The following is a 24,169-nucleotide window of genomic DNA, read 5'->3' on the forward strand; positions in this document are numbered from 1 at the left end:
TGGTCCGGTCTCTGGAGAGGGATCCAGGGCAGGGGCCTGCGGCCGAGTGCCGTCCGTTAAGTTGACTCGAAACCATTTCAGCGCCGTGTGACCCCCGAGGGGTTCAGCACATATTTATTATGACTCAGTTTCCTCATCTACACAATGCACGGTCTTGTAAGGCCAGTGGAAATAAGAGCATACACACAACGTCCAATAAATGGTACTTCCTTGGCCCTCCCCTCGGATTGGCCGAGCTCTCCTCGCCAGACTCCGGGGGCGCGTGGACCTCAGCGTGATGACGCAAGAGCGGAGGAAGGTTCCTCTCCACCCCCGGCTCCGTTTCCTAGGAAACGTGGACTCCGCGTTCCACTCTGCGTCGCTGCCCCCTTGACGTCAGGCTCCGGATGGGAAGGCGGGGCGTGTGCTACCGCCAGGGGCGGGGCGGCGCGGGCGGGCCGGCCGGGCTGTGCACCTGCGCCTCGGCGGGCCGCCTGGGGCACCGTCCCCGGCCCGCCCGGCCCCGCCATGGCCCGGCCGCAGAGGACTCCGGCGCGCAGTCCCGATAGCATCGTCGAGGTGAAGAGCAAAGTAAGGGCTCCTCCGGCCTCGGCCCTAGGCGCTCCCAATTCCCTCTTTCTCCCCTTCCCAGCTCCTTGGTCCCCGCCACCTCTTCCCTCTATCTTCCAAGTCCCATTCTGCATTTCTGCTCGCCTTCCCCCATCCATCTTCCTTTCTCCACTGCTGGTCTCCAGATCTCTCTGTGGCCTGAGTACCTGTAGGGCGGTGAGAAGACCTTGGACAGCGTCCCTGGTACTGGAGCTGAGGTCTGGGCTTAAGGCTGCCGCTTTTGCGGCAGCCGGTATCTTTCCTACCCCTGCCAGCCTGCGGTGAGAAAGGGGCGCAGGCTGTCCTGACTCCTCTCCCCCAACCCCGACTTCCAGTTTGACGCCGAGTTCCGACGCTTCGCGCTGCCCCGCGCTTCGGTGAGCGGCTTCCAGGAGTTCTCGCGGTTGCTGCGGGTGGTGCACCAGATCCCGGGCCTGGACGTGCTACTTGGCTATACGGATGCTCATGGCGACCTGCTGCCCCTCACCAACGACGACAGTCTGCACCGGGCCCTGGCCAGCGGGCCCCCACCACTGCGCCTATTGGTGCAGAAGCGGGGTGAGGAGGGGTACAGTGGGCAGCCTCTGTGGGGTAAGATGCCTGTGGGGCAGGTCTACAAGGGTTAGTCCATGCCCAGGGTACCCACGTGTCACCCTCTGCAGTCCCTGCCCTTGACCTGACCTCCAAGTGGTAGGAAATAGCTACAGTGGCCCCTGTAAAGAGCCCAAGTCGGGGAGCAGGTCTCTGATCTCAACACCCCCCTCTTCTGCAGCAGAAGCTGACTCCAGCGGCCTGGCTTTTGCCTCCAACTCTCTGCAGCGGCGCAAGAAAGGGCTCCTGCTGCGGCCAGTGGCACCCCTTCGCACCCGTCCACCCCTGCTAATCAGCCTGCCCCAAGATTTCCGCCAGGTTTCGTCAGTCATAGATGTGGACCTACTGCCTGAGACCCACCGACGGGTGCGGCTGCACAAGCATGGTTCAGACCGCCCCCTGGGCTTCTACATCCGAGATGGCATGAGTGTGCGTGTGGCTCCCCAGGGCCTGGAGCGGGTTCCAGGAATCTTCATCTCCCGCCTGGTACGTGGAGGCCTGGCTGAGAGTACAGGGCTGCTGGCGGTCAGTGATGAGATCCTTGAGGTCAATGGCATTGAAGTAGCCGGGAAGACCTTGGACCAAGTGACGGACATGATGGTCGCCAACAGCCATAACCTCATTGTCACTGTCAAGCCGGCCAACCAGCGCAATAACGTGGTGCGAGGGGCATCTGGGCGTTTGACAGGTCCTCCCTCTGCAGGGCCTGGGCCTGCTGAGCCTGATAGTGATGATGACAGCAGTGACCTGGTCATTGAGAACCGCCAGCCTCCCAGTTCCAATGGGCTGTCTCAGGGGCCCCCATGCTGGGACCTGCACCCTGGCTGCCGACATCCTGGTACCCGCAGCTCTCTGCCCTCCCTGGATGACCAGGAGCAGGCCAGTTCTGGCTGGGGGAGTCGCATGCAAGATGGTAGTGGCTTCAGCCTCTGACAGGCAGGATGCAGCCCCATGCCACTCCAAACTGCTGGGACATGGCAGGGACTTCACAGTGGGGGTTTTTAGCTGGCTCCCAGGGCTCCCTCAGCCTGGGGAACATTAAAGGTTTTTCTATGAATACAGTCTTGGTCCTTCTGTGTCCCAGTCCCAGCCTCCTCCCTGGTCCCACCAGCTTGTCTTCTGCTCTGGACTAAGTCCGGAGTGACAATGGGGAGAACTTCCTGCAATCAAGCAGCAGGAGGGCCACCAGGCTTGGCATTTTTAGGGTAAGAAAAGCTCTTATGGAAACAAATCCTGTATACAAAAGGTTTAATTTTGACAAAGCAGTTAAAAGGCTGGGGTGGCCCTTCTGCAGCCACTGGTGGCTGGGAGGAGTGCTCTAGGGACACTGGCCACCCCCCTGCTCCTGACTTCAGACCTCTGCTCTGGGATTGGGTCCGACCCTGTCCTTTGCAGCCATGTGGCGATCCTCAGCATGGAGCTCCCTGCCACTGTCCCTCAGAGGGGCTCAGGTATCCATCTTCACGAAGACCTTGGGCCGAGAAAAGATCTTGATGGCCTCCTCTACCTGCACCAGTTTCCGATCCAGCTCAGCACGGTGGCTCTGGGCTCTCAGTGAGTCTGCCCCGGCAGGCAGCAGTACCAGCTCACGCAGCAGCTGGCTCTGGCCTACAGGGGGCCCGGGAACAGTGAGAACAGTGAGTGTTGGGCAGGGGTGCCCGGTCCCCAGTGGGGTCCCCCTCCAGCCTCCCTGTCCAGGTACTCACTCTGGAGCAGCTTGGTCAGTGTTTCCAGCCGCTGGTTTTCAGGCATGCGCATGTGGCCTGGGGGCATGGCAGGGTCTGGCTGGCTCTGCTTGCGAGCCTCAGCCTCCCGCTGCCACAGGTCCCTGCGCTCCAACAAGCTGTGGGTACACAGGTTCAGAGTTGATGACCCCAGGGCAGAGGTTGGTTCCCGCCCTCCACAGGTATCTCCCTCACCCTGAGTGTCAGGCAGTGAGACCTACTAATGCGGCACATGGCCCTTCTGTGTGGCATTGTAGTGCTCCTGGGCCTGCCGCTGCTGCTCTAACACTTGTGCCAGGACCTGCAGTGAGCGGGAATGCCTCCGGGGGGCCCTCTTCGCAGCTCGTGCATTGTGACGAATGAAGTCCACCCCCAGGCCTGGCTCCTGCAGGACACAGCAAGCGTGGGTGGGGGCAGACAGCATTATGTTGTGTCCCTGAACCCCCACCACACACCGGGAACCCTGCCCAACCACCATCCAGCCCCCACACATCCTCTCACCTTAGCTTTGGGACCTGGTGGTGGTGGCTGGGGACTAGGTACACGGGGTGGTGGGAGGCCAGGGCCGCAGCGGGAGTGCGCCCGCAGGAAGTGCGCAGACTCTGTCCCAAAGGCAGGGCCAGGCTCCTGGAGGGCACAGCACAGCAGAGAGACCAGGCAGGCTAAGGTCTGGGGCTCAAGCTGCAAAACCCTGGCCCTCTTGGCCCTTCTGACCTTTGCATCCGTGTCCCTCGGGCCCTCTTCCCTCTTCAAGAGACACTTGTCCTCATCAGCACACAAATGTGTGAGCACATCACATTTTTAAGAAAACAAACCATCTCCCCTTCCACCTCAGTACTGGCCCACCTACCACTCTCTTTCATCCTTCCTAGCCAAGCTTCCTGGCTCTAGCCCCACAAGGTTCCTGACGGCTGGCCTCCAAGTCCTCAAATCCAGGCGGTCACTTCCTTGGTCTCATTGTCCTCAACCTGATCGTCAATAACTCCTGGGTCTCACTCCTGAGATCCAGGCCTGAATTTCCATCTGCTTCCTGGACACACTCCCACCCCCTGGGAGCCCCACAGATGCTTCAGCCCAGACACATTTGTGTGACCTTGCCTTTCGTCTCACTCCTGCTCCTCCTGCTGAGTCCCTGGATGGAAGGATGGTGCTACTCTCTACCCGAGACAGAGCCCCCCACCATACCCCTGCCCTTCCCACTGTCCTCAGAAATAAGGACTGAAAAGTGGCTTTTGTGGCCCCTGATGTGGGCCCAGCTGACTTCTTGGCCTAACTTCACGCCCTTCTTTCCTCACAGTGAACTGTACACCTAGCATCTCCACTGCTGCGTGCCCTGTGGTCTGTGAGGTTCCATCTTTTGGGAATGTTCTCCTCTGCTGTCCCCTTGACTAACTGCTGCTTGCCCCTCAGGATCAGTCCCGCCATCACCACTTCTGAGAAGCCCCCCAGCCTCGCCCTGCAGCAGAGCCAGGGTCTCTTAGTTCCCTCCCTCCCCAGAACTCAGATCAGGGTATAGCTGCCTGTTGGCCAACAAAAAGGATAATACTTCTGGCTCCCTGGAGCAGGTACCTGGAGCTGGGCCTTGACCCGGGACTCCACCTTATCGTACTTGGGCGAGCGCCACAGAGCTTTCAGGGGCCTGGGCTGTCCATGCTCCCGGCTGCGCTCCTGTTCTCTGAAGCGCTTCTGAATCTCCCTGATCCGCCTCAGGTTCTCCTTCTCATGGTCTTTAGGGTCCTTCCCTGGAGAAAAGATGCCACCAGGCTCTGCCCTACATAGGGCCCACACAATTCAACTTCCACTAGTTCACACACAGGCCTGCCTCCTGCCTCCTACAGAAGGAGTTCTCTTCCTCATGTAGTATTTCAGGATGACTGTCTCCATTATTATTATTATTATTTGAGACAGTGTCTCGCTCTGTCACCCAGGCTGGAGTACAGTGGCATGATCACAGCTCACTGCAGCCTTGACCTCCCCAGCTGAAGTGATCCTCCCACTTCAGCCTGCTGAGTAGCTGGGATTACAGACACACGCCACCATGCCAGGCTAATTTTTGTATTTTTTGTAGAGATGGGGTTTCACCATGTTGGCCAGGCTGGTTTCCATCTCCTGGGCTCAAGTGATCCGCCTGCCTGGGCCTCCCAAAGTGCTGGGATTCCAGGAGTGAGCCACTGCGTCCGGGTGATTTTCTCCATTATTATAGTGAAGTCTACCATAGATCATCTCATATATGACATTCATCTCTTGTTCTTTGTCTCCCACCTTGACTCAATGATGGCTCATGCTTATCTTCAACCCTGTGTTCTAGCACCTATATGGCCTGGCACACAGTGGGCACTCAACAAACAAATTTGACGGGTAATAAATGCACGAAGCGGAGCCGGGCGCGGTGGCTCAAGCCTGTAATCCCAGCACTTTGGGAGGCCGAGACGGGTGGATCACGAGGTCAGGAGATCGAGACCATCCTGGCTAACACGGTGAAACCCCATCTCTACTAAAAATACAAAAAAAATTAGCCGGGCACGGTGGCGGGCGCCTGTAGTCCCAGCTACACCAGAGGCTGAGGCAGGAGAATGGCGTGAAATAAATAAATAAATAAATAAATAAATAAATAAATGCACGCACGAAGCAGAGCTAGGGCTTCGTGGGAACTACCTTATTCAGTTCACTTCCTTCGAGAAGGCAGCACATTTCTCCCCCTTTTATAGTTGAGGAAACTGAGACTCAAGAGATGCAAAGCCTGGGCCCAGGTCAGGGCGGAAAGAGCAGCTGCTTTTGATCTCTTTCCACCCCGCATTGCCTCTCTGCCCCTTCTTCCATTCCTGGGACTTACTCTTGAGAGAGGCCCCAGGACCTAGGGAGATCCCCTCGAGTTGCAACAGCACGTCCCCGACGCCGCGCCGGCCGCGCTCCAGGATCTCTCGGGCACCGGGACCGATGCGGGGGCCACAGGGAGCGGTGGCGTCCAGGGCCCGGTCCGAGGTCAGCAAGTCCAGCTTCAACGCGTTTCCCTCGAGGCGCCCTTGAGCTGTGGGGGCGGAGCCGGGTGGAGTCCAGGGCTCAGAGGTGGAGCCGGGGCCGACCCCTGAGCCTAGCACCACCGCCGAGCCCCTGGACTCACCCGAGGCCGGCCGCCGGTAGTAGTCAGGGCAGAGCGTCGGGTCTGGGGGGATGGGCCCCGAGATGCGGGACGGGCCCTCGCACATGCTGCCGGCACCGCCCAGCAACGGTGCCCCGAGGCCTGCAGGGCTGTGCACCTCCCTCCCCGGGCCCCCTTCCCCAACCCCGGGCCTCCTCCCTCGCCTGGGACCCTGACCCTGGCGTGCCCGTCACTCCCGGGCCCCTGCCGGTCCCTGCCTGGGCCCCGGCCTCGTTCGCCGCCTCCGCGACCTCTCCCCCCAGCCCACTTCTCGGTCCCGCTCGCGGCCTCTCCCCCGCGGCCTCTCCCCCGCGGCACTCGGGCAGGGGCTCACTCGAGAGGTTTTGCCGCCAGCCGCTGGCACCCGACGGGAGTTGTTGTTGCCGGGCAACCGTGGCTTCCGTCCCCGGGGTCAGGGCCTACTGACCCTGGCGCAAAGCGTCCTGGGGCTTGTAGTTTCCGCCGAGTGTGGGCTCCGCGGTCGCCGGTTTCGCTTCCCAGCTCTGCCCTCGCTTGCTGGCCGGTCTCCAGGGTCAGCGCGGGGCCACCATCCAGCCGCTCGGGGCCCTCCCCAAGCAGCTGTGGAGGATGCACTGAGCCTGCGCAGCCATGGCCTCGGCAGGGGCGGAGAGGCGGCCGGGGGTCCAGGAGGCTACGGTCATGGGGCAGGGACAGCTCGCGGAGGACCCCGGCAGCGCTCAGACCTCCGAGGTGACCGTCAGGCTGTTTAACCTTCAAACACGGGGCCGCAGCGCTCTGAGAGGCGGAACTCTGAGCGCCCCGACCCGCTAACTGCCAGGCTGGGCCCTCCAGGCGGGGAGGGGCACAGGCTGGTGTCCTTATTCCCGTTTCGGTGTCTAATGTTAGGTGTTCAGTGACGGATCCCTATGTCCTTTGCCCGACCATGGTGACCGATGGCCTGTGTGTCACCTCTAGTGTCCAGTGGCGGGAGAACATTTCCTGGTGCCAGCCCATGAGGCCCGCGGAACCCAGGGTGAAGACCAGCGCCCAGCAGGCGCAGCTTCGGAGCTGGAGCTCCAGGAGGAAGGACCCAAGCTGGGGGAGGAGAGGCCCAAGCCGGAAGCTGGAGCGCTAGAGGAGAGAGGCCCCAGGCCCGTGGTCTCCATTGTGAGGCCCCGTCATGGTCCAAAGAGAAAGCCTGTCAAGTGAGGGGGCTCTGGGGAAAGAGGAGGGGAAGGAGCTGCAGGCCCGGGGTTGGGGCACACACCCCAGTAGCATTCCTGATTCCTGCACTCCTGCAGGAAGGATTCTTGTCCTCTGTCACTACCATCACTCTCCTCTCCCGTTCTTCAAGAGCCCCCGTGTAGGGAGCAGCAGGAGAGTGGGAGCTTCAGGGTTTGTAGGGCACTGGGCTCACTGGCCTCTAAGCCTCTTGGGCCTGGGGCCTCATCGACCAGGAAAGGGGCAGGCGTCGAGTCCTGGGGCGGTGGGCAGGCTGGGGTATTCCCTGTGTCAGGTCTCTTGTCCCTGGCTCAGGTCCCTCAGCCTCCCGGGCCTTCGTGCCCATCCCAAGGCTGAAGCTGAGCTGCCACCCAGGCTGCCGCTGCAGGAGGAGGAGCCAGAGGGCAGCCAGAGTGAGCCCTCACCATCTGCCAAACAGCACAAAAAAGCCAAGAAGCGCAAGAGCCTGGGGGCTCCCGTGCTCCACGCTGTGGCCAGCACGGTGTCTGCACCCTTAGAGACATTGGGGCTGGAGCGTGAGTGGCAGTCCCTGGGCTGTTCCTTCTCCCTGTGGGGCCCGACATGGCACAACCTGGCGCTCTAGCCTCTGCCCTGCCCTGGTCTTTGCAGGAAAGGCCCAGCGCCTGCGGCCCCTGTACCAGTACATCAACTATTGCAACCCCGAGCTGAACCAGGCAGGGGAGGGGGACGGGGAGGCCGAGGTGGAGGCAGAGGCAGAGCTGGCCCTGGTTCCCGAGGAGGCAGGTGTGGAGCAACTGCAGGCCTTGCTGCCCTTGGCAGGTGAGCTGGGCCCAGGCCTCGCTTTGCCCTGTCCCAGTGCATTAGTGACCCCCATCCATGCTCTGGCTCCCCTCGGAGAGGAGGCTGGAGAGGAGGCTGGGGGCTTGCCCAGCTTGGGGGTGAGTGACCACCACAAGGCTGAGGTGGATAAGTCAACCCAGGTGGACATCGACAAGATGCTGAGTGTCTGCACTGCTCCGCTTGTCCCCCCGCTCTCTCCTCAGTACAAGTGACTGTCCCGCCCCACTGGTGGCTCCCCTCCTTCCATGCCTGAATTTGGCTTCAGGCTTCCTGTGGGCCTAGGCCCTCTGGTGGAGGGGGCAAATTTGGCACCTGCCCCCACTTGGGACTTTGGGCTTGCTGAAAATAAATATTTTTCTTTTTCAAAGACTTTGTGATTCCCCGGATAGGTTTCCTGAACTGGGAAAGAGGATGGAGGACTCAACAGTGCAGGGTTTGAGGCCTGAATGGTCATCTGCATCTCCTGAGACTTTGACAATGACAGATGCCTTTGTGCCACCCCATGCCTCACTGAATTGGGCTGGACCTGGTACTGTGTGTTTAGGTGAATCTGAGGGTCAGGCGGCTAACTGGGTGATGAAGAGGGAAGTGAGAAGGAGGAACTTGGAGCAGAGGAAAGAAAGGGTCTGTAGGGTCATGGGAAGCAGGTGTTTGGCCCTACTGTTTGTCTCCTGGGGAAGGGCCTGCATTTGGTTTCACCTTGAGGGGATCAAAACTTGGGATCCTCCTAGGAGGTAGCTCAGAGTTCTTTTGCCTGTCGCCGGAGTGACAGCTTTGGGATGTTTTCCACTCATTGCCAGACCATAGCTGGACTGGACCTTGTCCATGGAGTAGCCCCTGGTCACAGGTGACAGGGCATCAGTGATGTTTTCCTGACAGGCAGGGGTGGGCAGGGGCAGTAAGTGCATCTGGGGCCCTGAGGCCAAGCCACTGGATGACAACTGTGTCCAACCGGCAGGGATCTCTGCTGCCAGAGCCAGCCAGTGTTGGCCATTTTGGAAACTGCACATCCTGGGCCTCCTGTGTGTTCCTTGGACACCGCAAACAGACACAGGGAATTTCAAGTTCATGGATAATTTCCCCTCCCTCCAACTGGCTTTTCCTCCTGTATCTCATCTGCGCAATTGTTTAAGCTAGAATCTTGGATGTCACCCCAGACCCCATCCTGTTCTTTGCCCCCTGATTCCTACAAGCTAAGCAGACATTGAGGCCAGTGAACATACCCTTTCAGGCTGAGAACCTCTCGGACTCCACAGTCAGCACCGTTGCCTGGACCACTGTCATCTCCAGGTGACAGCCTCACTGGTCTCCCTGCCTGTCGTCCCTTGGCCCACAGATCCATCCAGTGGCCCTGCAACACACACACCTGAGCCCCTGATGGTGTCACTCCCCCTTGGGATTCCCCTCCTCTCGCCCCAGCTACCTTAGAACTCAGTTGGTTCCTGTAATTCCCTGAGCAGTTACACCTTTTCCTCCCTTTACTCTGTGCATGTGGGGTTTCCTCTGCCTAAAATGCCTTTAATCCCACCACTCCCCCTGGCTAGTGCACATACACCTTTGAAAACCCTGCTTCTTGGGGAGGCAGACAGCATGCCGTGTTGCCCTGCATTGTAGCACCTAGATACTACTATCATGTGGGTCGTAACTGTCTTCAGGGCTAGATTGTGAGCTCCCTAAGGGCACATCTCATTGCATCACATCCACCAAGCCAGAGGGCCCCCTAAAAGGCATCAAGGTGATGAGACGGAAGTGAGGGTGGAGGAAGTTGCAGAGAGGGACATGCCGGAATCTGAAAGGCTGAGGTCATCCCGAGGACACAGTCATGTGTAGGTTCCCTGGAATATGGCCTGGCAAGGTCACTGGAGGAAGTGGGATGGGCAGGTTCAGGTGGGAAAAGGAGGGTCCCCTTTCTGGCATCATCCCGGGCTGCTCCCTCCTTTGACAGGGTCACTTGGGGGCTCACTGGTCCCATGGCAAGCCATGGGGTCAGGATGTTTTTTTTTCTTTATGACAGGGTCTCCTTCTGTCACCCAGGCTGGAGTGCAGTGGCACAATCTTGGCTCACTGCAACCTCCACCTCCCGGACTCAAGGATTACAAATGTGAGCCACCGTGCCTGGCCAAAAAATATTTTTGTGGAGATAGGGTCTGTGTTCCTTAGGTTGGTCTCAAACTCTGGACCCCAAGCAATCCTCCCTCCTTGGCCTCCCAAAGTGCTGGGATTACAGGCATGAGCCAACACACCCAGCCAAGGTAATGGAGCTTAACCTCCTCGCTTTATGGTTGGGAAGGCAGAGGCCTGGAGAGAAGTGGCCTTGCAGGAGACTATACCCTGGGATCTAGGAATCCCTGTCCTCAGTTGTGCAGGATCTGCCGACCTGGGGACTCTCTGGCTAAGGCCTGACCCCAGAAGGCCTCCCTATCTTTGTGCAGCCTCCAGGGCTAGAAGTGTAAGCAAGGCCAGCACTGATAAGGAAGAGCTGGTCCTGTCTTCTCACAGGTGAGGCAGGAATTAGAAATCGTGGGAGAACTAGTCTGCAATTCCTGAGGCCTATTACCCAATGGACTTGTCTAAGCAGGGTGGGTGGCAGGAACTGCAGAAAGGATCAAGTCCCTACTACTCCTAGAAGCTCGCTGTAAAGGGGCAATGCTACATGATTTAGGGAGACGTGTAGCTGGGCGTGGTGGTCTGTGTCTGTAGTCCCAGATATTTGGGAGGCTGAGGCAGGAGGATCGTTTGAGCCTGGGAGTTCAAGACCAGCCTGGGCAACATTTTTCCCTGTCTCAAGAAGTAAAAATGATGCAGCCATAAAAAAGAATGAAATCGTGTCCGTTGCAGCAACATGGAAACGGCTGAGACCACTATCCTAAGCAAATTAACACAGGAACAGGAAACCAAATAGAACATGTTCTCACAAGTGGGAGCTACACATTGGGTACACATGGACACAAAGATGGGAAACACAAACACAAGACTACGAGAGGGGGCAGAGAGGGGGTGGGGTGAGGGTTGAAAAACCTATTGAGTACTATGTTCACTACCTGGGTGATGAGACCAATCGTCCCCCAAACCTCAGCATCACACAGTATACACATGTAACAAACTTACACATGTACCCCCTGAATGTAAAATAAAAGTTGAAATTATATATTCAAAACAAGTGGCCAGGTGCAGTGGTTCATGCCTGTAATCCTAGCACCTTGGGAGGCTGAGGGGAGCAGATCACTTAGGCCAGAAGTTCAAGACCAGCCTGGACAACGTGGTGAAACCCCGTCTCTACTAAAAATACAAAAATTAGGCTGGGGGCGGTGGCTCATGCCTGTAATCCCAGTACTTTGGGAGGCCAAGGTGGGTGGATCACGAGGTCAGGAGTTCGAAACCAGCCAGCCTGGCCAACATGGTGAAACCCCGTCTCTACTAAAAATACAAAAAAATTAGTCGGACGTGGTGGTGTGCGCCTGTAATTCCAGCTACTTACTCGGGAGGCTGAGGCAGGAGAATTGCTTGAACCAGGGGGGTGGAGGTTGCAGTGAGCCGAGATCGCACCACTCCACTCCAGCCTAGGCAACAAGAGCGAAACTCCGTCTCAAAAGCAAACAAAAAACCCCCCCAAAATTAGCCAGGTGTGGTGGCGGGCACCTGCAGTCCCAGCAACTTGGGAGGCTGAGGCAGGAGAATCGCTTGAACCCGGGAGGTGGAGGTGGCTGTAAGCCAAGGTGATGCCACTGCACTTTGGCCTGGGTGACAGAGTGAGACTCTGTCAAGAAAAGAAAGGAGGGGAGGGAAGGGAAGGAAAGGGGGAGGATAGGGAAGGGGAGGGGAGGATAGGGAAGGGGAGGGGAGGGGAGGGGAGGGAGAGAGGGAAAGAGGAATGGAGGGAGGGAGGGAATAAAGGAAGGAAGGGGAGAAGGAAGGGAGGGAGGGAGGGAGGGAATAAAGGAAGGAAGGAAGGAAGGGGGAGAGAGAGAGAAAGAAAAGAAAAAGAAAGAGAAAAAGAAAGAAAAGAAAAAGAAAGAGAGAGAGAAAGAAAGAAAGAAAAAAGAGAGAGGGAGGGAGGGAGGGAGATGCAACCTCAGTGCAACTGAGGACCAAGGCTGTGGGACCACAGGTTGGGGAGTGGCTACTTTGCCGAGGGCAGAAGTGGTGACCAGGCAGTCCTCCAGCTGACTCCTGAGAGAGAGAGGTGGTGCCTTCCAGGCAGAGGACGTGCCAGGGACAAAGCCCTCCTAGTATGGAAGCTGCCACCTCTGCAGGAGGGCTGCTTAGTGTGGCTGGAGTGGAGGGCATGGCCATATGGAAACCAGGTTGGACAAGTCCGGGGGTGAGGAAGAGGGGTGTGGAGAGGGAGGGATCTTGGCGTGACGTTCAGGAGAGGCTGCTTGGCCAGCAGGGTGATGGGCAGAACAGGAAAGGAAGCGGCTGCCACCGTCTGGGTGAAAACAGTTCTGGATTTGGTGAAAACAGTCCTGGATTTGGCTGGAGGTTGAAGAATAAGCAACAGGTATTCTGGAAGTTTTCTTTTGGTTGCTGTATGTGATGAGCAAAGCTAACTGCATTTTTACTGTCCTGGAAAAACTTTATTTTGACCTGAGAAAGAGCTAGCTAGTAACATCCTGAGATTTGGAAACAGGTCCTGGGAGATGCTGTCTTTTTCCAGGAGGGGGCGCTGCTGGACAAGTCTGGAACCAGTGTGGGTTTAGTCACGCGTGGAGACCAGAACCCTGTGGGCTCCCTTGGCCACAGGCATCTGAGCATATCTGTCTTCCCCATCCCGTGTGGGACTGACCAGCTCTGATACCCAGGAGATACTTGATGGTAAAGACATCTGAGGGAAGAGGCCATGTACCCCTCTGGCCATGAATCTAGGCTCTGGGGATTCCTTTAGAGGAAACGGGATCCTCATTGAAGTAGCTCTGCACTAAGCCCCAGCACATTCTGGGAACCCAAGTGCCATTCTGGTTGGCCACATGGCCCTTTCTTATGTGGGAGCATGTAAGTCGGGCTTGTGCTTTCCTGGTCAATTCCCACATTTCAGAGCGACCTTAACATCCTAGCAACAACATGGGAGGACTGAGCTGAGCTAACTGTCCCAGGGACAAGGGGGCAGCCTCCCCTTTAACCTTCAGTGTCCTGCCTGGTGGTGGGTGCTGTCTGCACTTCACTTCCTAGTTCAGGCCAGGCCGAGGCTCCTGCAGCAGGCAGAGGCAATGCCGGGCCCTCGGGTGTGAAGACTCCCAAGTGCTGGGAGGAAGTGTGGTTCAAGGTCAGGCTCTGTGGTTACATGGTTCTGACCAGGCTCCCAGCTCCATCACGGACAACCTACAGGAGGCAAGTAGCTTTGCCCTCTGTGCCTCCATTTTATGATCTGAATGATGGGAATATTTACCGTCAGAGTGGTTTGGAGATTAAGTGAAATAACAACATACATGTTTGCCCTGAGGGTCAGCATGCAGTAGGCACACTCCAACCCTATCCCTTGTTATTCCCTCTCACAAGGATATCTGAATCCAGTACATGACAGGAAAACAAGCCTGGTGACTTCTAGAAGAGGTGCCAAGAGGAAAAGGAAGCCCTCCCTGGGCTTTTCTGGCAAGGAGCCCAGGGCAGGGAAGTGGGCGGAAGGTTAGAGAAGGGAACAGAACTCGGTCCAGGCTGAACGAGCCTGGCAGGCTGGTCAAAGACGAAATGGGGAGGGAGTGTCCTTTCTCAACACCACTCCCCACTCCAGCTTCTGGAGGTGGGTAGAAGGCTGGCCCTGTGCAGAGCACAGTCAAGAGCACAGTGGGTGATTGGCCCTCAGGTCCAGTCACAGCTGCTCCACAGGGCATGCCTGGAGCTCTTCCTCCTACTTCTCACCCTGTGCCACCTCCCTGAAACCACTCCTCCCCGCCACCTCAAGGGCACTCTGGCAGCCAACACCATGACATTAAGAACAGAACCCCTCCTGATCTCCAGCCCAGTGAGGCCCCAAACTCTCCCGATACCTGCTGAGATGGCAGGCGCAGCAGCAGCCCATTAGGAAGTCCTGACTCCTGTTCTCTGAGGACATCTTTTCTTCGGAGGCTCCTGGGATTTGGCTATGAGGGAACAGGTAGGAGACGAGGGCTGGAGGGGCAGCAGCCCGTGTGGGACAGTTGACGGTGATGACCCACGGCTGGCTCCAAGCTGCTGTGGAGCAATGAGTAAAGAGAAAAACCCCCTCCAGCAAGAAACAAGCCTTTCAGTATTAAAGAAACCCAACCTACCAAACAAAAACCACATGCCATGTCCTATTTTCTCAATTATTTATTAACATTTCTCAGATGTTCTAAAGCCCTCCCTTGCCTCCTCTCTGCCAAATCAGGGCCCTCTGTCCTACTTCAAAAGCCTGAGAGCTCACTTAATAAAGCAAGCCCCAGTCCCCACCTGGGAAGGGCCTGGTCACATAGGAGGGCAGGTGAGGGTCCCTGAGGGACAGCTTGTTGCCCTCACTGTTCCTGAGATGTCCCAGCCCAAGAAGGAAATGAAACTTCTCATCATTTCTCCTCGGGCCTCAGCCGAGCTGGCCCTATTGTGCTTTCTCACCATTAGGACTGCGAATCAGGCTGAGGGGCTCACCAGGGTGAGCCTTTCCGAGTCCCACTCACTGGCATCGCCATGAGGAGGCCCGGCGGCAGCTCTGCCCTCTGCACGCCGTGGTAACCTGGCCAACAAGAACATTTGCCACCCTGCAAGTCTGAGGAGCAGGTGAGTCGCTGGAGTCTGGCTTCACCCAGACTCATTAAATGAAAGATACCATCTCTGCTAGGGCCAAGCCCCTGTCACATCTGGCTCCTGTTCCCCTCCCTGGTCCCTCTGCCCTGTGGCAAGGAGCCCAGGTGCAGGTTCATAGGTTGTTCCGCTGAAGTGCCTCACACAAGTTCTGGTTGGTGTCGGGCTCCTCCGTCAGCACCTCCACAGCCTCCCACTCCCCGGATCGGCTTGACCTCTTGATGGCGTCTACCACGCTCTGCATGTACAGCCCATCTTCGAAGGAGGCGGCCATGGAGACAGGGGTGCGGTCCCAGGTTCGGCGGTCGCCCTGCCCCTGGAAGGACTGGCGCAAGGCCTGCACCATGTAGACCATGCCCTTCAGGTACAGCAGCGGGACGTCCTGGGGCCCCTGTTCAGGCAGCCCCGCACCCACGGCCAGCGAGTCCCTCAACAGCAGCTCCTCTTGCGTGGCAGAGTTCTTCTGCCCATAGAGGTCAGCTCCCCGGGCGACAAGGCGTCCTGCAGAGCCAACCACCATGACTTCATGCACAAAGGCGCCTGGCATGTTGAAGTTGAGTGTCACTGTGCTACACACACCCCCACCCATGAGCATTTGGAAGAAACAGAAGTCATCGCTGGTGACGTGCCGGATGCCACGGATGGCAGCGTTCTGCCTCACAAATGTCTTGAGCAGCCCGTGCACCTTCTCGGCTCTCCGGCCGGTCAGGTGGGTCAGCAGGTCCACAATGTAGGTCCCCATGGTGTGCAGGCCCCCGCCACCCATGAGTTCATCACAGATCCAGCCATAGCTGGGGCTCAGCAGGCTGCCTGAGTAGATGCGGGCATCACAGATCATCACCGCTCCCACGTAGTGCTCTGAGATCAGCTGCTTCATGCGCACGAAGGCAGGCAGGAAGCGCAGCACGTTCCCTACCAGACTCATGAGCTGTGGGTAGTAGCGCGAGGCTGTCACCATCCGGAAGGCATCCACCGATGTTGCTGCCTTCTCGCAAACGACATTCTTCCCAATACCTAACAATAGGACACAACAGGAAATCTCAAAGTTCCAAGGAGGAATCTCCAGCACGTCCACCTGCCCTGAGGATTCTGGACTTGTCTGCCTCACAACTGCATGAACTAATTTTTTTGTTTTCTTTTTTGTAGAGGTGGGGTCTTGCTATCTTGCCCAGGATAGTCTCAAACTCCTGGCCTCAAGCGATCCTCCACCTTGGCCTCCTGAGTAACTGGGACCACAGGTGTGTACCACCACATCTGGCTAATGTTAAATTTTTTTTTGTAGAGATGGAGTCTCCCTCTGTTGCATAGGCTGGTCTAGAACTCCTGGGCCCAAGTGATCCTCCTGCCTTGGCCTCCCAAAGTGCTGAGATTACAGGTGTTAGCTGCCATGCCTGGCCCCAAATTTCTTCAAATAAATCTCTCTCTTAAACACCCTATTGGTTCTGTTTCTCTGGAGAACCCTGAATAATACAGGTGGGCTAGAGAGGTTGGCACACTTCATGGATGTGTCTCTATGCTGTCATGCATTTATTAGGTCATCAGCTTGGGGCAAGGGAATCTAACCTATTTTCTAGGGGATGGGCTAGTCATAACTCCCACTCTTAGTCATAACTCCAGAGAGGGCCCTAAGAGTCCCTGCAGATTGTTTTCTGAAAACACTGGTCCAACAAGTTAGAGTGGCCCAAGGCTAGAAAATGCTCGGCTCTCGTAGGACGGGAAGGAAGTGAGAATACCCTTTTTGCCCTCACACCCATTCTGGGTACGCTGCAGTCAACACGCACCCGGAGCTAAATAAAGCTGGACAAAGCCCTGAAGAGAGTGCTAGAGGATGAGCAGCTGGAAACTGAAGGGATGAATGCTGCTCCATGTTTCAAGACGAAAGCTCGTGAGGATATGAGCAGCCATGAGACACTAACACCTGCAGTGTTCCTGCAAGCTTCATGTGGTTCAAGTCAAAGGAAATCCTGTGCTAATACCTTAAATAGAAAACTTAGAAAGCCCAAAAAGCAGTATGGACTAGACACATACAGAAGTTTACAAGTCATAGTAAGCCAGGAAGGGTAAACACCCTGGCAAAAACCCACGAAAAAGCTCTCCAATGTCCAATTGCTTCTTGGAATAAAAGCCGAAGTCCTTACAAAGGCCCCACCCATAAGGTCTTGATACATGATCTGTGCAATCCTCCAAAATTTTCCTTTTTTTTTTTTTTTTTTTAATTGAGATAGAGTCTCACTCTGTTGCCCAAGCTGGAGTGCAGTGGCTTGATCTCGGATCACTACAACTTCCGCCTCCCGGGTTCAAGCAGTTCTCCTGCTTCAGCCTCCTGAGTAGCTGGGATTACAGGCACCCACCACCATGCCCGGCTAATTTTTTTTTTTTTTTTTTTTTTGAGACGGAGTCTCGCTCTGTCGCCCAGGCTGGAGTGCAGTGGCCGGATCTCGGCTCACTGCAAGCTCCGCCTCCCGGGTTCACGCCATTCTCCTGCCTCAGCCTCCTGAGTAGCTGGACTACAGGCGCCCGCCACCTCGCCCGGCTATTTTTTTGTATTTTTAGTAGAGACGGGGTTTCACCGTGGTCTCGATCTCCTGACCTTGTGATCCGCCCGCCTCGGCCTCCCAAAGTGCTGGGATTACAGGCGTGAGCCACCGCGCCCGGCCTAATTTTTGTATTTTTAGTGGAGAAAGGGTTTCACCACGTTGGCCAGGCTGGTCTCCAACTCCTGACCTCAGGTGATCCACCTGCCTTGGCTTCCCAAAGTGCTGGGATTAAGGCATGAGCTGCCATGCCTAGCCACTCCAAAATTTTCTTTTTGATCTCTTTGCCTCCTGTGGTCTTTCAGCTGCTCATCCTGCTCTAGCCACTGAATGAGAGACGGGAGCTGCTATGCAGAAGGACTTGGTGACTGGGGAGAGGCAATGATCACAAAATGCTGAAGGACTGAGAAGGCAGGGCTGGGTTAGGAAACGAGACTGAAAGCATTACACAGAGCCTATATGCAATGTGGAAAACGGAATACCAAGTCTTGGTCTGGATTAATTCGTGTGCTTACCCTTCTAGTTGAAGCCCATTTGGGCAATGTGTGCACCTGGGCTTCTCCCCCATGGCCATCCAGGCTCCACTCTGGCACTCCACAGGTACTTCCTGGTTGGAGGGGCAGCCTTAGGCCTGGATGCCTGTGACCTGGGGTAACCGAGTCAAGAGTGTGCCTTCTCCAGGTATGTGCATCTTCAATAACCATGGTGTTCCATCTTCCCTCAGGCCCCTGAACATTTTCTGAATGTTTTCAGATGGGGCAATGGTAAAGACACAGATTATTTCTGATGGTTCACTGCAGGGTGCAGCTTACCCTGATGGACCAAGATGGATTCTTTCCACACAGGTTCAGGTGGGGCCAGCTTGCAGCAGAAACAATAGTAACTACAGACAATAAATCTTGCAACAAAAAACTAAGAAAACTTTATAGAAATGGCCGATGTCTCGGCTGGGCATGGTGGCTCACGCCTATAATCCCAGCACTTTGGGAGGCTCAGGTGGGCAGACAAACTGAGGTCAGGAGTTTGAGACTAGCCTAACCAACAGGAAGAAACCCTGTCTCTACTAAAAATACAAAATTAGCCGAGTGTGGTGGCACATGCCTGTAATCCCAGCTACTCGGGAGGCTGAGGCAGGAAAATCACTTGAACCCAGAAGGTGAAGGTTGCAATGAGTTGAGATTGTGCCATTGCACACCAGCCTGGGCAACAAGAGCGAAACTCTGTCTCAAAAAAAAAAAAAAGAAGTGGCCGATGTCCCACGTGATGGATGGGCCCCAAGACAACTGACTGCCCAGGAAGAGTCAATTATTGGTGCTGGACTCAAGCTTTGGAGCCAGAAATTCCTATGCTCAAATCTTGGCTCTCTCACTTCATTGCTAGATGACCTGGGAAATTTCTAAACTTCTCTGGGTTTTTGTTTACTACTGTTAACGTAAAGCAGGATTTTACAGTTACAGGGAAGAAAGGAGGACTAAGTTAACCAAAGCAGCATATGTAAAGTACCTGGCTCAGTACAGCTCTGTCAACAGTACATTTTACTACCATCACCAAGGGAGGGATTCAGCCAATGTCACAAATACAGAAGAAAAAAGCCCATTGCAACTTGGATATTAAGACTTGGCTGGGCATGGTGGTTCACGCTTATAATCCCAGCACTTTGGGAGGCCAAGATGGGAGGATTACTTGAGTTCAGGAGTTCAAAATCAGCCTGGGCAACATAGCAAGACCTAGTATCTATTTTAAAAAAATAAAAAATAAGCCAGGCATGGTGGCATGTACCTGTAGTCCCAGCTACTTGGGAGGCTGAGGTAGGAGGATCCCTTGAGCCCAGGAGACTGGGGCTGCAGTTAGCTATGATCAAGCCACTGCGCTCCAGCGTGGGCGACAGAATGAGACTTTGTCCCAAATAAATAAATAAATAAAATAAATAAGACTCACATAGAAACTACATTTTCCAGGTAAATAATTTCTTTTATTTTCCTTTTTTTTTTTTTTTTTTTTTTTGAGACAGAGTTTTGCTCTTGTTACCCAGGCTGGAGTGCAATGGCGCGATCTCAGCTCACTGCAACCTCTGCCTCCCGGGTTCAAGCCATTTTCCTGCCTCAGCCTCCCGAGGCAGCTGGGATTACAGGCGCCTGCTGCCATGCTCAGATAATTTTTTTGTATTTTTAGTAGAGACGGGGTTTCACCATGTTGGCCAGGCTGGTCTTGAACTCCTGACCTCAGGTGATTCACTCACCTTGGCCTCCCAAAGTGCTGGGATTACAGGCGTGAGCCATCGCGTCAGCCCCAGGTAAATAATTTCTATGTTCTGTATTTTGAAAATCTGATTTAGTTTCTTCTTCCTCTTTTTAGGAGACAGGGTCTTGCAGAAGCCTCCTGCTATAATGCCTCACTGCTGGCGACAGAGTGGATACTGCAGTGTGAGGCAGCGAGGAGGTGGGTTGAGAGGAAAAAGGACTTTTATGACTGCTTGGAGTTTGGTGGTAATAAAACTAGGATAAGGAATCCCTGTTTCATGCCTCAAGAGGTGAGGAAAGGGAGAAAGACCTCTCTTCTTGAACCTGAAAAACAGTATGCTTTTGTTTTTTTAGATGGGGTCCTGTTTGTTACCCAGGCTGGACTGCAGTGGTATAATCTTGGCTCACTGCAACCTCTGCCTCCTGGGCTCAAGCTAACCTCCCACTTCAGCCTCCCAAGTACCTGGGACCACAGGTGCACACCACTGTGCCCAGCTAATTTTTTGTATTTTTGGTAAAGATGGGGTTTTATCATGTTGCCCAGGCTGGTCTTTAATTCTTGAGTTCAAGCAATCTGCCCGCCTTGGCCTCCCAAAGTGCTGGATTAGAGGTGTGAGGCACCGTGCCCAACCCTGAACAACAGCATGCTTAAACTTAGGACCCAATAGTATCAGTGTGGGACTGAAAGGACATCTTGAGTTAAACAGGCTCCTGCGGGCTAGTTGTACAGGGTCTTTGGGTAGCCATGAAAGACATGTCTACCTGAGTTTATCTAGCTTTCCTGCCAGGAAGTCAAGGGAGAGATTAGAGAAGCTGAAATCTGCTGGGCACAGTGGCTCCTACCTATAATTTCAGCACTTTGCAGGGGCCAAAGTAGGATGATTGCCTGAGGTTAGGAGTTTGAGGCCAGTTTGAACAACATAGTGAGATCCTATCTCTACAAAAATGCTTTCTTCTTTTTTTTTTGAGACGGGGTCTCACTCTGTCGCCCAGACTGGAGTGCAGTGGTGTGATCTCGGCTCACTGCAACCTCCGCCTCCTGGGTTCAAGCGATTATCCTGCCTCAGCCTCCTGAGTAGCTGGGATTACAGGCGCGTGCCAACACACCCAGCTAATTTTTGTATTTTTAGTATAGACGAGGTTTCACTACGTCGGTCAGGCTGGTCTCGAACTCCTGACCTCGTGATCTGCCCGCCTCGGCCTCCCAAAGTGCTAGGATTACAGGTATAAGCCACTGCGCCTGGCCTGCAAAGTGTTTTTCTAATGAACCACAGAAGTGCCAAGAATTGGGCACAGAAGCCCACCTTTTAAAGGTGACAGACTTAAGAAAACATTCAACTGTGGCAAAAATGCTGGGGCATCTTGCACTTAAAATACAATTTCCTGAACCACTTCTGAACTGAAGAATGAAATATATTAGGGCTCTTCCCCTCTCCCCTTTAAGAAATTGACAGGAAAGCTTTAAGGATAAAATCGGAGGTAGAAGATGAAGACCAAAGCAGAAAACAAGATGCCATAAAAAGAGCTGTCATATGAAAAGTCTATCTCTGGAAGGTAAGTTCAATCATTAATTTTAGGAAAAACTAATAACAACAAGGGCAAGAAATGATCTCATGGCCTTAGAAGTAAGGTAAAAATACAAAGCTCTAGCAAGGAGAGAAAAATCACAGCACGAAGACTTGGTGAAATGTAACCAAGGTGTCATTCCTTAATGTTCCTGGGCCTCAGTTTAATTCAAAATGATTGGATCAGTGGCTCTCAATCCTTAATGTCCACCAGAGTCACCTGCAAGGCTTGTTCAGGCAAAGATAGCTGGATCCCAGACATTCAGTAGGTTTGGAGTGGGGCCTAAGAATTTAGATTTCTTTTTGTTTGTTTGCCTTTGAGACAGTCTTACTCTGTCACTCAAGCTGGAGTGCATGATCACTGCTGACTGCAGCCTCTATCTCCTGGGCTCAAGCGATCCTTCTGCCTCAGCCTTCCGAGTAGCTGGCACCAGTCATCTGCCACCATGCCTGTCTAACTTTTAAACTTTTTTTGTGGAGACGGGATCCCACTATGTTGCCTAGCTGAGAATTCAGATTTCTTTCTTTTCTTTTTTTTTTTTTTTTTGAGATGGCATCTCGCTCTGTCGCCCAGCCTGGAGTGCAATGGCATGATCTCGGCTCACTGCAACCTCCGCCTCCCGGGTTCAAGCGATTCTCCTGCCCCAGCCTCCTGAGTAGCTGGGACTACAGGCGCCCTCCACCATGCCCAGCTAATTCTTATATTTTTAATAGAGACGGGGTTTCACCATGTTGGCCATGATGGTCTCGATCTCTTGACCTCACGATCCGCCCGCCTCGGCCTCCCAAAGTGCTGGGATTAAAGGTGTGAGCCGCCGCACCCGGCTGAGAATTCAGATTTCTAACAAACCCCAGGTGATGATGCTGCTGGTGGAGCATACCAAGAACCAGAAAAAAAGCAAGCTTGCTGCCAAAGAACCCTGGAGTTTTCTCCTTCCTCCTGTACAGCTTGGAAATGGTCTCCGTGGCAAACCCTAAAATTCAGGAAGAAGACAGAGAGCCTCCAGGGCTCTGGCTCTGGACACACCTCACCTTTCCAGCCTGCATTCAAGCCACAAGGGATGGCAAGGAGTCAAGTGACCATAGCGGCTTGCTTCCCCTTGAACCAACTTGCTGCTAAAGTGTTGACTTAGGTCTATTTCTGAATTCAATCTGGGAGCCACCGTCTGACCTCCCAAGTATTTGGTGACCAATGAATGAATAACTCCAATGTCACACATCCTCAGAGAGAGCTCTCTGGAAGAAACAAACAATAAGGCCAAAACTTACTTGCTCCAAATTGACAACCAGACAGACTAAAGTTCTTTCTCACTTCAATGAACATTTATCCTTCCCCACTCACAGGACCAGAGATGACAGACACCTTCGTATGACACTCCTCAGAACGAGGGAGAGATAAGTAGCAGACCCCGAGGTTTTCCACCATGGCAGTGGTCAGGAAGAGTGGAGGACAGCCTCATGGCACCAGTTCCTGGACCTAGAGATCTTCAGCTGCATCAAAGAGACACTTGGCTCCTGTCACCTCATATAAAACAGTGACTCAGTCAAGTAAGTATATGCTACTTGAATTGTGACTATGTCTTCTGTCATCTACCTTGTAATGTGTGTTATTTCTAGTTGCCTCAATTGGACTATAAAATCTGAAGGCAGGGAGGGGTCCAATCTAACACAGCTTTGAATGTCCAAAATGACATCAGGACAGTGACTGGCACACAGGAGGCACTAAAAAAAATAATTGAGGCTGGGTGTGGTGGCTCATGCCTGTAATCCCAGCACCTTGGGAGGCCAAGGCGGGTGGATCACCTGAGGTCAGGAGTTCAAGACCAGCCTGGCCAACATGACAAAACCCCATCTCTACCAAAAATACAAAAATTAGCCAGGCATGGTGGCACATGCTTGTAGTCCCAGCTACTTGTGAGGCCGAGGCAGGAGTATCGCTTGAACTGGGAGGTGGAAGTTGCAGTGAGCCGAGATTGTGCCAATGCATACTCCAGCCTGGGCAACAGAGTGAGACTCCATCTAAAAAAATTAAAATAATAATAATAATAATAATAATAATAATAATAAAATGTAGGCCGGGCGTGGTGGCTCACGCCTGTAATCCCAGCACTTTGGGAGGCTGAGGCGGACGGATCATGAGGTCAGGAGATCAAGACCATTCCAGCTCACACAGTGAAACCCCATCTCTACTAAAAATACAGAAAATTTAGCCGGGCATGGTGGCAGGCACCTGTAGTCCCAGCTACTTGGGAGGCTGAGGCAGGAGAATGGTGTGAACCCGGGAGGCGGAGCTTGCAGTGAGGGGAGATTGCACCACTGCACTCCAGCCTGGGTGACAGAGCGAGACTCCGTCTCAAAAGAAAAAAAAAAAGGCCGGGCGCGGTGGCTCACGCCTGTAATCCCAGCACTTTGGGAGGCCGAGGCGGGCGGATCACAAGGTCAGGAGATCGAGACCATGGTGAAACCCCGTCTCTACTAAAAAATAGAAAAAAATTAGCCGGGCGCAGTGGCGGGCGCCTGTAGTCCCAGCTACTCGGGAGGCTGAGGTAGGAGAATGGCGTGAACCCGGGAGGCGGAGCTTGCAGTGAGCCGAGATTGCGCCACTGCACTCCAGCCTGGGCGACAGAGCGAGACTCCGTCTCAAAAAAAAAAAAAAAATTAAAAAAAAAAAAAAAAGGAAAAAAAAAAAAATGCTGCGCATGGTGGCTCACACCTGTAATCCCAGCACTTTGAGAGGCCAAGGCGGATGGATCACCTGAGGTCAGGAGTTCGAGACCATCCCAGCTCACACAGTGAAACCCTGTCTCTACTAAAAATACAAAAATTAGCTGAGTATGGTGGCGGGTGCCTGTAATCCCAGCTACTCAGGAGGCTGAGGCAGGAGAATCACTTGAACCCAGGAGGCGAAGGTTGCAGTGAACTGGGATCGCGCCAGTGCACTCCAGCCTGGGCAACAACGGTGAAACTCCGTCTCAAACTAAACTAAATTAAACTAAACTAAACTAAACTAAAATAAAAATTGCTGGCTGAATGT

At 54.4% G+C, this 24,169-nt stretch overlaps 4 protein-coding genes across 19 annotated transcripts in view; 2 read left to right on the forward strand and 2 right to left on the reverse strand.

The window, feature by feature from the left end:
- Positions 1-144: 144 nt before the first annotated feature.
- On the forward strand, positions 145-2,236 carry PARD6A (par-6 family cell polarity regulator alpha). Of its 3 annotated transcripts, none has more exons than XM_007993944.3 (3): positions 145-570; positions 924-1,146; positions 1,361-2,236. In XM_007993944.3, exons 1-3 carry the CDS (start codon positions 145-147, stop codon positions 2,110-2,112), a joined length of 1,401 nt encoding a protein of 466 aa, XP_007992135.1. In that variant the 3' UTR covers positions 2,113-2,236. The 3 variants fall into 3 exon arrangements, with proteins under 3 accessions (XP_007992135.1, XP_007992136.1, XP_072871580.1); XM_007993945.3 differs by having other exon boundaries at positions 1,364-2,236; XM_073015479.1 differs by having other exon boundaries at positions 145-558.
- A 174-nt stretch (positions 2,237-2,410) lies between these two features.
- Positions 2,411-6,431, reverse strand: ENKD1 (enkurin domain containing 1). Its single transcript, XM_007993940.3, has 7 exons — positions 6,025-6,431; positions 5,737-5,931; positions 4,473-4,645; positions 3,405-3,530; positions 3,125-3,288; positions 2,886-3,022; positions 2,411-2,787 (listed from the first exon to the last, which is right to left on the reverse strand). The coding sequence occupies exons 1-7, from the start codon at positions 6,107-6,109 to the stop codon at positions 2,627-2,629; spliced, it is 1,041 nt and encodes a 346-aa protein (XP_007992131.1). The 5' UTR covers positions 6,110-6,431; the 3' UTR covers positions 2,411-2,626.
- A 63-nt stretch (positions 6,432-6,494) lies between these two features.
- Positions 6,495-11,756, forward strand: C5H16orf86 (chromosome 5 C16orf86 homolog). 2 transcript variants are annotated; one of them, XM_007993941.3, is made up of 4 exons: positions 6,495-6,753; positions 6,979-7,208; positions 7,540-7,760; positions 7,855-11,756. In XM_007993941.3, the coding sequence occupies exons 1-4, from the start codon at positions 6,652-6,654 to the stop codon at positions 8,256-8,258; spliced, it is 957 nt and encodes a 318-aa protein (XP_007992132.1). In that variant the 5' UTR covers positions 6,495-6,651; the 3' UTR covers positions 8,259-11,756. The 2 variants fall into 2 exon arrangements, with proteins under 2 accessions (XP_007992132.1, XP_037863954.1); XM_038008026.2 differs by having other exon boundaries at positions 6,651-6,753; positions 6,910-7,760.
- A 2,557-nt stretch (positions 11,757-14,313) lies between these two features.
- Positions 14,314-24,169, reverse strand: part of GFOD2 (Gfo/Idh/MocA-like oxidoreductase domain containing 2) — a 53,204-nt gene continuing 43,348 nt past the window's right edge. For all 13 annotated transcript variants that reach the window (XM_007993936.3, XM_038008019.2, XM_073015484.1 and 10 more), the window contains one exon: positions 14,314-15,810. In XM_007993936.3, coding sequence (XP_007992127.1) covers positions 14,912-15,810 — 899 coding nt within the window. In that variant the 3' untranslated portion in view covers positions 14,314-14,911. The remainder of the gene's footprint in view (positions 15,811-24,169) is intronic.

The sequence above is a fragment of the Chlorocebus sabaeus genome, chromosome 5 (assembly GCF_047675955.1).
Source record: "Chlorocebus sabaeus isolate Y175 chromosome 5, mChlSab1.0.hap1, whole genome shotgun sequence".
Lineage (NCBI taxonomy): Eukaryota > Metazoa > Chordata > Mammalia > Primates > Cercopithecidae > Chlorocebus > Chlorocebus sabaeus.